This window comes from Mirounga angustirostris, unplaced genomic scaffold (genome assembly GCF_029215605.1).
Source record: "Mirounga angustirostris isolate CCGP_5_RB_7025 unplaced genomic scaffold, mMirAng1.0.hap1 SCAF_3, whole genome shotgun sequence".
In the NCBI taxonomy this organism is placed as follows: domain Eukaryota; kingdom Metazoa; phylum Chordata; class Mammalia; order Carnivora; family Phocidae; genus Mirounga; species Mirounga angustirostris.
Window position 1 is genome coordinate 60456754 of NW_026991711.1, and position 12877 is coordinate 60469630.

The following is a 12877-nucleotide window of genomic DNA, read 5'->3' on the forward strand; positions in this document are numbered from 1 at the left end:
CCACGGAGTAGAGGGCATGAGAGCCCCTAGCCCCTGCCACCCCACCTCAACTGCCACTGAGTCAGGGGCCAGCATGCCGGGGCCAGAGTGCAGACCTGGGCACACCCCTTGCACACACATGTCTTCCCCGGGCCCTTCTTCCCGACCTCACCAGCATCAGCATTCCAGAGGAAGGAAGGAAAATCAAAATAACCAACTAACATCACTGGACCAGGGGAATCGCAGGTATTTTTAGTTCCCTTCTTTACATTTTTCTATTTTATTAAAATATTTCCACCATGACCAAGTGGCTGACAAGATGGTTATAAGGATTAAATGGGATAATGCTTGTAAAAGGCTCATCACAGCACCTGTCAATAAAAGTTGGCTCTCGTAAAAAAAATCTAACTAAAAGCAATAGTGTATTTGTATAGGACTTCATGATTTACAGATTCCTTTCATATACTTTATTTCATTTAGATACTCAGACCTCACTTGAGGTGGATTTATTACTCCTGCCTTACAGATTGGGCAACTGAGGCTCAACCACATTAGAAAGACTGGCCCTGAGAGATCTACTGAGTAGCAGCATGGCAGAGCCAGCATTAAGCTGTGGGACCATGGTAATTATCCGGCTCATGGACTCGGTATGGAGGGCCATAGAGCAAAACTCCTGCTCACGGGGTCGTGGCTCCCATCCCTTTGGCTCACAGATAGCTCCCTGTGTCTCTCGGAGAAAGAAGTCCAGCATTGCCCAGCCCTTATTCCTGACGCTGGGCTCCCTGCTCATTCCCGAGTCTATAAACCAGACATCAGCCCCTGACCCCAGCAAGCCCCCCCAATCCCCCGCCCAGCGGAATCAAGATAAGCCACAGGCCTGACAGGAACAGGAGAGAACCCGGTTTCCCCAACGTGATTGGCAGAACGCAGAGCCCTAGGGCTGGCCTGCGACAAGAGGCTGCCCCTGGCAGGCAGGCTGAAGCTCATAGCTTCCCTCCCTGGCCTTGTGTGCCAGCCCCTGGAGCCCGGGATGAGGAGCCAGGAGATCCCACATGACCATGGATCCACCTGGGAAACCAAGGGCAAAGTTTTTGAAGTATTTCTTTTTTCTTATTTGTATAATGGCTAAAACACCTGTTCTTCCTAGCTCATAAGAAAGAAGTTTTTGAGGAAAAGGTAAAATTTATGTAGTGTTTGGAACTACTGAACGGTAGGGGGTGGGCAAGGTGTCTGTTAAAAGAGTCATTCTCTCATTCATTCATTCAACAAATATGTATTGAGCACCTTCCACATGCCGGAGGCTATTCTCCAAATCAGGAATATAGTCATGAATAAAAGAGAACTTCTCCCATCCCCACAGAGTACAGTGTCCAGAAAACCCAAACCCAAACCACCTGTCCTAAAACAATCAGATCACCATTATTCTCCTAAGTATTTTGGGGACCATTTTTTTCACTGATATGTTCCCCAGTGAAAGTGGCACCATGCTGCTTCTAGGATGAGAAGCTGGGTGTACTGGAAAATGCAAATGAATGTGTATTAAGGCAAATAATAGGTGGTGAGGGTAATCCACTGTCCAGTCTGGGATATGTGAAATGAATTTTGGTAAAGGATGTCTCATCCTATACTTTAGCAGGCATAGACAGAAACCTGTTTGCTGTGCTTAAAACTGATAAACAAGCTTTTCCACCAAAACATTATTCCTTTGCTTGTAAACACGTTTTTCTCAAAAGTAGTTAGAGTTGTAAACATCCTTACTCCATTACAAATAAGCATGACTACCTCCTTCAAGGGAGATAAACATCTGTTGTACCCCAAAGTCATAAACATGTTTCAGATAGTACAGAAAAATTATGGACTATACTAGGAAGTTGAATCAGCTTGCAAAGAATGTATACAGCCAATGATATCATGGCTTATGTAATTTGGGGTATGACCAATACAGCCGATATAACTGCAAACAGACCGCAAAGCGAGCCCAATGTCCCTCGTCTCCCCAGCTGGCTTACAGTCCCGGCCGCCAAACCATGTGAGTGCTGACAAGTCCCTGCATCTCCTTGGCATGATCTGAGATGGTGGACCGGAGGGGACCATAAGGGACTCATGGGGACCATAAGAGACTCATGCCTCTGGGGAAGAAAGAGACCAAAACCTCTGATGGAGACCACTGGATGTGCTGGCTGAGATTGAGTGGTGGCCAAAGCAGAGAGTAAGATGGGCCAATCCAGGACATGCCCTCCACCCCCACCTCTCTTGCTGGCCTGCAGCGGCCCCTGAGCTTAGGGAAGAAAATAAATGCACGAACCCTATTGAAGTGGTGTATGTTTAGGATGGCCCTACTGACATCCTGAACCTAGGTTCTTGTTTGGACTTGAGGTGTAATTCTTCGGAATAAATCACCAGCCACATTATTATATGTATTGTCAAACCCAACAAAGAGGTTGTAGGGAACCCACCGCGTGTGAAATCCCCCCACTTCTTCATCAACAACCAGGTTGGAACGCTGTTGGAGAGAGGATCTTCCCAGGGACCATGCACGGGGCCTTTAAGGAGCTATATTGTTCCCAAGGTGTGTGACCTTGTGATAGACCTGACTTGTCCACCAACACCCCGACCCCTCACTCCCTCAGCTAAGGAGCCAGCAGGACTGATAGGCCCTCATCATCCTAAAGACTAAGCCACCAGCCTCCCACAGAGGGTCCACCTTGTGTCCGCAGCCCAGCACCCCCAGCCCCACATGCTGACCATAAGGCATTCCTGCCAGTGGCTTGCTGGGATCAGAGCTGGGGGCTGAATCTGTGCTTTTTTTTTCATTGCTATTCATACGAACATTATGTCTCTGGCTTGTGTGTCCAGAAACATTCCAGAACTGTGCCAGCATTTGAAGTTTCTTTGCTCTGCCCCCCTCCCCAGCACTCACAGGCTCTCCGGTCCTCTGCTCTGCTGCCAGCCAAACCATATCCCTCTACCACCGTTATCACTGTTGTGTTGGAAATAGAAATAATGCTTTCAAACCTCACTCCCACACCCCACCTCCTCTCACCTCCTGGTCTCCTGAACGGGTGCATTAACGGAATGTGTGTGCTGGGAATTCTGCCTCTGCTTTTAAAACCGCTCCTGGCATTGTCACTTCAGGTTCCCCGCAGCATCTCCGCAGCAGGCTGGAAGAAGGAGGGTGGCCTCCCGGGTCCCCACAGTGGGGGCTGTTCTGAGAGCTGAGGCCCCGAGCGTAGGACGCACAACCCACACCCCGCCGTGCCAAGGGCTGCTTCTGATGGTAGAGCTTTCACAAAATGCTTGAAAACTTTCATTGTTGCTCTCTCCACCCCTCACCCCTACCTCTTCTTCCTTCTCTCCCCATGCCTCCCCCCAAAAGGTGATAATTTGCTTTAATGTGCAATTTGAACATAAAATGATAATTGATTGTGTTGATGGATCCCTGTGGCATCCTGCTCCCGGGCTCTTCCCTGGAGTCCTCGGGGTCTGCCTAGGGACCTCACAGCCCTCTCCTCCAACCCCAATGCCCCCCACCCCCTTTCAGGCAGAATTTGTCTGATGCCACAACTTTAAAGACTTACCAAACTCCCCCAGCCCACCGTTCTCGATCCCGCTCACATACCCTCGCACAGCTTCTGGATAGCTCCTGATTTTTTTTCTCAGATGGCAGCTTCCATGTGAACAGCAGTGGACATTTCTGGACGTGCTGGACGATGTGCCGGGAATGAAGAGATCACAGCTGTGCAGCTTCCACAGGAATCACAGCCCCAGCAGCAGCCGGCCAGGGCTCGGTGTCATCACCCAGGAGCTCCCTCTCCAGGCTCAGTTTTCAGGGCCACCTAAGTGTGACTGCAACCTGCCGGAGTGTCGTGGGTGTATAGTAATTGTGCGTAGGCAGCTTGCCCACTCGCCTGTCCGGCCGTGCCATCCAGTGGCCAGCGGAGTCCCGAGCTTGGTGGGTAGATGGATGGGAGGTCGTGAGAGTTTTCAGAGCGGAGCCAGAGGGTCCTTTTGAGACACTTGAGAGGTGACAAATACTTTTTCCCTACCATGGACTGAATGTTTATCCCGCTCAAATGCATACACTGCAGCCTCCATTCCCACTCTGATGGTATTCGGAGGTGGGGCTTTGGGCAGGTAATTAGGCCACAAGGGCGGTGCCTTCATGAACGGGCTACGCGAAGAGACACGACCGAGATAATCTTGAAGTAAACCATGAACTTAGTTAATAATAATACATCAATTATCACAAATAGATCACACCTATGCAACGTATTAGTAAGTAGAGAAGCTAGGGCAGGGGGCAGGAAGTCAGTGGTGGGGGGGAGGGGAGAAGGGAGGAGTGGTGTGTGTTGAGGGGACGGTGTGGAGAAGGGGAGCTGTTGGATGAAGAGCTTTATGGGAACTCTTTTTACTTTCCACTCAATTTTTCTGGAAACCTAAACCTGCTTTTAAAAATAGCCTATTAATTTTTTTAAAATGGCAAAGTATAAAACCTGGGAATTTAATCAAGAATACATACAAGATCTCTATTTTTAAAACTTTAAAGTTTTATTAAAATAGTCTATTATAAAAGAGAATTTTAATAAATGGAAAAACACTCCATAGTCTTGGATGGGATGATTTAACATTATTAAGACATTAATTCTTTCCAGATTAATCTATAGATTCAGTGTCATCATGATTAAATTTTAGTTGGATTTTTTTTGAGGTACTTAATAAACTTACTTTGATATTGATTTGGAGGAATAAGTCTATGGAAAGCTGAACCAACCTTTAAAAAGAATAGTGAAAAGAAGGACCTTTCCCTATCACATAATAAGATGTATTTTAAAGCCATAGCATTGAAAACAATTTGATAAAGACAAATAGACCAAACAGAATGGAGTAGGGAGCTCAGAGATACACCCACGTGTATCTGGGGATCTAATATATGAGAAAAGGGGCACAACAAACCAATGGGGGAAAATGATCTGAACACATCAAAATTAAGGATTTTGTTTCGACAAAAGACATCCTGGAGATAGTTAATAGATGCTGGGCAGAAAGGGAGAAGGTATTTACAATACTAACATTGACAAGGGATTTATACTATATATGTAAACGCAAATCAACAAGAAAAAAAACCAACCACAATACAGAAAAATGGATAAAGTTACGAGTAGATAATTTCAGAAGAGAAAACAGATGAAAGCAATAAGCATACAACAAGGTACTGAGATCACTGGTGATCGCCCTAATGCAAATTAACAAAATGAGATACAATTTTGCACCTGTTACACTGGGAAACAAGGAGAGCTGGGAAGTATCAAGTATTGGCAGGGATATGGAGGGTGGAGGGGTACGGAGCGGTGTTACCTTCCAGCGCTTGGCCTGGAACTATGAGGCCAAATGAGAGACATGCATATTCTCAGACACGGAAATTCCCTTCCTGGGCATGCTTCCCCAGGAACTTCCCACGCAGCCCACAACAAGAGCACGCGTACAGGCCATCCAGGGGCTGTCCATGCCGGCAAGGACTGGAGACAGCCGGGAGGCTCACCTCCAAGGGATGGATAAAGCAAATGCGGTAGTTACACATGGGCTATTACCAGCAGTTGGAAGCAAGGATCAGATATATGCATAGAACCACGTGGACAGATCTTAAAAACATAGTGTCTGTTGAACTACATCAGGGAACACGAAATACAGAACATATAACCATGTGCATAAATCTAAAATGTGTGTACACAAAACAAGAATACGTATTTCTTGAGAGCACATTCCTAAAAGGAAACAAAAAAAAGGGGGGGGGGACCTTGCGTGGACCAGTGTGATGGTGTGGCAGGAAATAAGGAGAAGGACTAGCTCAACCCTCTGCTTCTGAGGTCACGACACTGAATGACTTACTTTTTACAAGTTAGATAAAAATGAGCTTGGAATTTAAGTCCATTGTCCCCTGTTAAAATCTCCAACCTTTTCCTTACAAGACATCAAAAAAGATATTTTGGGATAAAACAGCATAGATTCACATCCTAGCCAATTACATGGTGATTCTCAAAGCCCCTTCCTGCGCGAGCAAGAATGTCACGTCAACGGTCTTTCTTTAGATGAGATGGGGGTTGGGCACATAAGCCAAAGAACCTGATTTTTTCTGCTTATCAGGGACCATGCTGGGTGCTTTAGACACTGTCTCATTTAATGCTCACAGTGAGAGGTAGGGATTATAATGCCATTTGGCAGAATCCGTAACTAAAGTTCAGGGCAGTTCAGTAACATGCTGAAGGTCTATAGTTAGTAAGAAGCAATTCTTTTTTTTTTTAAGTAGGCTCTACACCCAGCGTGGGGCTTGAACTCACGCCCCAGAAATCAAGAGTCACAGGCTCTGCCGGCTGAGCCAGCCAGGCGTCCCAAGAAGCAATTACTCGCAGCCAGGCCTTTGTGTTGTCCACGCCTCACCATACGGAAAGGCACTGGACGGTGGGAAGGTCCAGGGGCTCATTTTGAGTCCATGCACTGGGTACCTGTGAAGAACTTGAGGGCTGGGTATCAGCCATCACCTGTGACCAGGGGGAGCCCAGGCAGCCGCCTGCACCGCCTCCTTCCTGGAGGGACAGGTGGGGCCACCTGCCCGGTTTCCCCAGAAGGACTTGCGTGTTTTGTCCAAGTCTGCAGCAGCGGGTGCGGGGTTCCCTCGCATTGCCCCGGCTGACTCTAGCAGTGCCCGGGATTTCTTTATTGTGCCCCCGCGTCTCAATTTGGTCAGAGTGCTCTCTCGCCATGGCAAACTCCTTGAGGACAGAGACAAGTGGGGACTGTCTCTGTACAACCCCAGACAAGCAGCCCACACCACAAAGAGGAGATGTCCCTGTATTAAATATGTTCTCACAGGATTAAAATGCAAAATGCTTCTCTCCATCACATCAGTTTGGTAGACCTCTGGGTTTGAAAGCAATTTGTTTATGCCTGTAAGAAATCAGGTTGGGAAAAATTAAAAATTATAATTAAAGGCACTACACCTCATGCAGTCGCGCTACAGGCGATTCACCATAGCATTCCTGGTGAATGTGGGCAGAGTGCATACAGGTTATGAGCCAACAGAGTCTGGGCTGGCCACCCAATGGCCTGCAACCCCCTCGCCAAGAGGGATTTTAAGAGCCCTGACAGACACCAACAAGAGTGTGGCAAAGAGCATGAACCTTGGAGTCAAGATCCCTGGGTCAAATCCAGCTTGACCTCTAACTGTGGGAATTTGGGCAAGCGTCTTAAGCTCTTTAAGCCTTACTTTTGTCATCTGCAAAATGGGTATAATAATACACTCCTCATAGGATTGTTATAAGGACTCACTGCAACTGTAAATGCAAAGTATATAACAGAATATCTGGAGTGCAGCCAATACTCAGCAATGTTCACTATTTTTGTTGTTATAATGAATAAATATCTCCAAGGATGGAGGCTCCCTTTGCAGTGTCACCAACATCCTACAAGGTAGAAATGAGCATGATTACCTCTGCTAAAGTGGGCGGGAAATGCAGTGACTTACCCAGGTTCACAGCTGAGCACACAAAAGAAAAATCCGTTGCAGTTCATCTTTCATTCATTCACACTTTGAAATGTTTAACCCATATAGGAAATATTTCTTGTATGCTAAGTTTCCCTAGTATTTTTCCTTGAGAATATTTTTTTAAAGCAATTTAGAATGATACAGTCTTAGAGTTAGGAGTGGAATGTTCATGGAAGTCACGCAGCCCGACCTTTTTCCAGTTGGGGAAATCATATAAGCACCCCCCTAAGCCCACCACTGGTGAATACTGAATCAGCTTATGCTCAGGTAACTCAGCTATGGGGAACTCACGGCATTGGGAGACAGTCCTTGCAAGTGACCCCCATCCTCCTTATGATCAGCCCTTTCTTCTTAACTCTTAACTTCTTCTTAACCTAGGGATAAGCCTCTACGTCCCATGAAAGCTGGTTCACTGCTTCGTCCACAGGACCTAACACAGTGCCTCAGAACCTAGCAGGCAAGCAAGAGATATTTGTTGGATGTAAAAGGAAGGAAGGAAGGAAGGAAGGAAGGAAGGAAGGAAGGAAGGAAGGAAGGAAGGAAGGACTACCGTGCTATGGTTTAGAGTCCAAAACATGCACGATACATACACTTCATCTAAATTAAACATTTGGGGAGATTTCAAGTAAAACAGTTATAGAACTATAACTATCCTAAGACCTAAAAACTATCCCAGGCTTGAGTGTCAGCAATAAAACTCTGCTTTAAAGTGAATTGCCCACTAGGGGTGGTTGAGTCGGTTAAGCATCTGACTCTAGGTCCTGATCTCAGAGCTGTGAGATCGAGCCCCCACATGGGCCTCCACACTGGGCGTGGAGCCTGCTTGGAATTCTCTCTCTTCCTCTTCCTCTGCCCCTACCCCCCCTAAAAAAAAAAAAAAAAAAGTAGAAAAAGGAGGAAGGAAAAGAAAAAATCGCTTAAAAAAATTAAAGTGAATTGCGCACTAAAATAGATAAAAATAAATAAATAAACTGGCCACTGATTATAATGGTGTGAGTAGTGGTCAGATGATAAACAGCCTCACATGCATTTTCAAATAGTAACAATTAATACATGCCTGAGAGATAGTTACTAAGAATTTCATTCATTTCCAAACGTCTTTTTCTTTTCTTTAACTTGTAACAATTTATAACCTATCATCTATTTTTGAACTTAATACAATGCCTAAGACCCTAATAGAAATGTATGGAATTCTGAATTGGTCACAAGGACAGACTTTCGACAGAATCTGCTTATGCTTTCCCCCAATGAGCATTTACTCATGGACAACATAGTTTCTTTCTCAAATTAAGTCATTGGATTTATTAACTATTGTATCAAAGAAGAAAAAGACAGTTAATGGTGCCTATATTATGGATAAACAGATGCCCTCACTTGATTAGTAATAAATAAGGCACGTCACCCTGTTTCAATCTTATTATGCCATATCTTGGATTGTTTCCTTTTTCTCTTTTGCAGAATGTCCTTTGCTACAAGTTTCAAGTGCCCAATGACTGATGTATTGTTCTCTTCCCAGGAGGAGGGGAGAAGCGTTAGGTACCTGGTACCCAGCAAAAGCCGGGCCGGCAGAGTTATCAGCGGAATTCCTCAAAGTGACAGAGGGCTGGATGAGGGGTCCCTTGCTGGTACAACCAGGTCACAAGCCTAAGAAGGCTTGACGGGTGTGGCTGGCTCCCTCCCCAGGGCCTGCTCTGTTTCCGATCTGGGCTTTGCTGCCCCCGGGGCCGTGCTCCTTCCCCTGGCTCTCTGCAGGACCTCAGGCTCCAGGAATTTGGACCGAGTGGTAGAGACATCGCCGGCAGAGACGGCCACTTCCAGCTTCCTCCCTGTGCTGTCTTGTGATTCAAAGCGGACTCTGCTCCACTTTTTAAAAAGGGCAGCCCGTTAATGCTGGAGACCCACATGAAGAGAAGCAAGCAAGGAGACCCAACAGTCTGAGGCAAGAGTCGGTGAGTAAGCAGCTCGTCCGTGGTGGACCATGGCGGGGATGTGGTCATGGGGAGCCCAGGGGCACAGGAGCCTGATTGCTGAGTGTCCTTGTGGGAGGTCAGAGGAGCTGCATGATCACTGGGACTTGGTCATTTCACAAATGACCCGGGCTAGGACCTGCCTCCTCCAAACACACGGAAAGACACCCCCCCACACAAACACACACAGTCTACCCCTATTGTACCAAGGCATCCAAGCCCTGCATTTGTGCCTGGCTGCAGGGAAGATGCTCTTCCATCTTGCACTTTTATCCAAAGTACACATCGTTGAGCCCAATGGCCTTATTTGCCAACTCCTCATAGGAAGGGACTTTGGACTGGGCTTCTCTCACGCCAATCCTGTCTGACACCAGAGTTAGATAACTCAGCAGAAATTGCTGAGGGCTGTATGTGTGCCATAGTCATTGAAAACCCCTTGGCCTTTCTCTTCTTTGCATTAATTTCCAGCTAGTGCCCTCTCTTCCTTGGAGGGGTACCATTCTTCGGTAGGAGCGATACTGCTATAATTCTCCTGTCTGTGAAAGCGCTTTTTTTATGACAATCGTTCACATCACAAGAATTCTGCTATTCTAGGCACAATTAGCTTATGTATCACTATTTTCATGTGCATTTATATCCTTAGTGTTTTATGTATCACTCATGGGAGACCAGGGCTTGAGTCATGTGTTTTCTTTCTTCTATATATGTATATAGTGATTCAACACTTCCACTCATCACCTGGTGCTCATCACAAGTGCCCTCCTTGATCCCCATCACCTAGATCCCCCCTCCCCCGGTCCCCTCCCCTCTGGGAACCATCAGTTCTCTATAAATAAGAGTCTGTTTCTTGGTTTGTCTTTTTCTCTCCCTTTTTTTCTTTTTGTTTTGTTTTGTTTCTTAAATTCCACATGAGTGAAATCATACAGTATTTGTCTTTCTCTGATTGACTTATTTCGCTTAGCATTATACTCTCTAGCTCCATCCATGTTGTTGCAAATGGCAAAAATCTCATTCTTTTTATTACTGCATAATATTCTACTGTATATATATATATATACACCACCTCTTCTTTATCCATTCATCTGTTGATGGACACTGACCCATGTATTTTCTTTTTTTTTTTTAAGATTTTTTGTTTATTTATTTGAGAGAGAGAGAGAGTGAGCACAAGCCGGGGGAGCGGCCGAGGGAGAGGGAGAAGCAAGCTTCCCGCTGAGCAGGGAGGTCGACTGTGGGGCTCGATCCCAGGACCCTGGGATCATGACCTGAGTCGAAGGCAGATGCTTAACCCACTGAGCCACTCAGGCCTCCCTAGCCCATGTATTTTCTTAAATGATTCACCAAGTGCTTTAAATCTCATCCCCCCTGTACTGGAAATACAGCTACCTTGTAAGACTATTGCAATGATTAACTGAGAAAATACAAAGTCTTTTGTAAAATACTATGTAATTTTTTATTATTATTAATTATTATTATTCATGATAGACACGGCACAGCTCTAAGCTGGCTAAATACCAAGAAATAGGAGTAGGATGTACTTCTTACATTTCTTTCCCAACCCAATGGTTTACTTCTGACCAGACGAGAGCCTTGGCCAAAGTCATACGTTTAGCAAGTGACAAAGCGCCTAAAATCCTTCCAGCTCACAGTGTGGCTTCACGGCGCATGTTTCTAACGCAGACACAATAGGATACAGCGAAGCAGCAGGTGAGGGATGAGGCTGGGGGCAGGTGAGCAGCACTGCCCCGGAACGCCTCCCTCAGCCATTGTGAGCCCCGAACCCAGACCAGTTCTCTGCAGAAGGGTACTGTCTGCCTCACCCTGCATCTCCTCCCTCTGAGCTGCAGGAAGCCTCCCTGCCTCCATGCGGCTGGGCCTGTTCACGCTCTTCCTGCTTCACTCCTGCCTCCATGGAGGACAGGGCGACCTCCGCGAGGACCTGACCTTGCTGAACACCGAGCTCGCGCTTCGCCTCTACCAGGACGCGACAGCCCCTAGAAATGGAACCAACGTCGTCATCTCTCCTGCCGGAGTGTCGCTCCCTCTGGAGATCCTGCAGTTCGGAGCCCAAGGGAACACCGGCCAGCAGCTGGCACGAGCGCTGGGTTACGCTATCCACGGTAAGAGGACTGCTCACACTCCTGTTCCCTCTGCTGCTCCCGCTCCCGCTCAGGCTTCCTCGGGGGGTGGGGGATCTCCGAATCCAGCGGCTGGCACTGGCCGACCGCCAGGAGAGAAGGGTGACCACAGGCAGCCTGCGAACTTCGGATCGTGGTCCCCTGGATGATCGTTCGGTTTCCCTTCTAACCTCAGTTTCATTTCACTAGCCCTTCTGCAGAGCCTACCAGGTGCCAGGAAGTGTCCAAAGCACCTTGTAATTTAAAGTAATTTAATTAATTGTCACAACAACACAATTGCCATTCTGTCTTCTGATGCTCGGAGAAACCAGACACAATAGCTAGATAGATGATGAAATGATACCTCATCCCTATTTTAGAGATGAGCAAATAGACACCGAGAGTTTAAGCAACTTGCCCAGCGTCACATAGCTAGTAAGTAGCAGACTTGAAACTCAAGCCCAGGTTGTCTAGTTCCAGAGCCCATGGCCTTGAGCCACCTGCTTTCATAAATCTGTGTTTTCTAGCCAGTGCGATCGCTACCAACATAACTCCGTGATTATGTAGTTTCGAGCAGCTCTGTCAGCAGCGGCCCGAGTCTTGTGAACTCCGGGTCAGCCATACCTAGCCTACACGCGGGGCCTCTGGCTCCATGCCTGGCCCCAGGGCCCACCTACCAGCTCCATGTTACCCCAGACACTCATGCACATAGCTTTGGCTTCTCAATCTTAGAATAAGATATCAATAAAAAAGGATGGGAGTTGCAACTGTATAAGTTAATATGTTCTAGAAAGTATAAGAACTGATCCCACACAGCCTCGGTGAGAGCTTCCTTTGAGCTAGAATCTTGAGGTGGCAAGTAAGATGTCGGGCCACTAGGCAACAGCTATACATCCCATCCCCCACCATCCACGCCCTGTCCCCTGCCAAAACAACTCTCATGACCCTGCCGGCCAGCTTCATTTTTCTCAGCAAGAATATCACAGAAATGCACACATCCACAGACGCATTCTTCAGCCACATTAGATTCAGTACAATGCAATCCATGAAACACTCCTGAGCTCCTGTTGCACGAGCTGGTGCTGTGCCAGGACCTCAGCATCCAGAGTGACAGGGAAAACTCTGAACACAAGCAGCTCAGTCTCATAGGAACGATGCACATAGAAATACCGCCCTAAAGCGGTGCAGTAAGTGTATTTATTTGGAATAAGCACGGGGAGGGAAGGATTTATCCCACTGGCAGCTCAGGAAGGCTCCCCAGAAGACATGGGATC

At 46.9% G+C, this 12877-nt stretch overlaps 2 protein-coding genes across 2 annotated transcripts in view; one reads left to right on the top strand and one right to left on the bottom strand.

Annotated features, from left to right (window-relative positions):
* Positions 1-6257: 6257 nt before the first annotated feature.
* INTS6 (integrator complex subunit 6) overlaps positions 6258-12877 on the bottom strand; it is a 127099-nt gene continuing 120479 nt past the window's right edge. The window contains exon 21 of the transcript XR_006789702.3: positions 6258-6921. The gene's annotated coding sequence lies outside the window, so the exon portion shown is untranslated. The remainder of the gene's footprint in view (positions 6922-12877) is intronic.
* The window catches only part of SERPINE3 (serpin family E member 3), a 31589-nt gene continuing 26435 nt past the window's right edge, over positions 7724-12877 (top strand). Inside the window, 1 exon segment of the mRNA XM_045868539.2 lies at positions 7724-11606. Within this exon segment, the coding sequence (XP_045724495.2) occupies positions 11351-11606 (256 nt within the window). The 5' untranslated portion in view covers positions 7724-11350.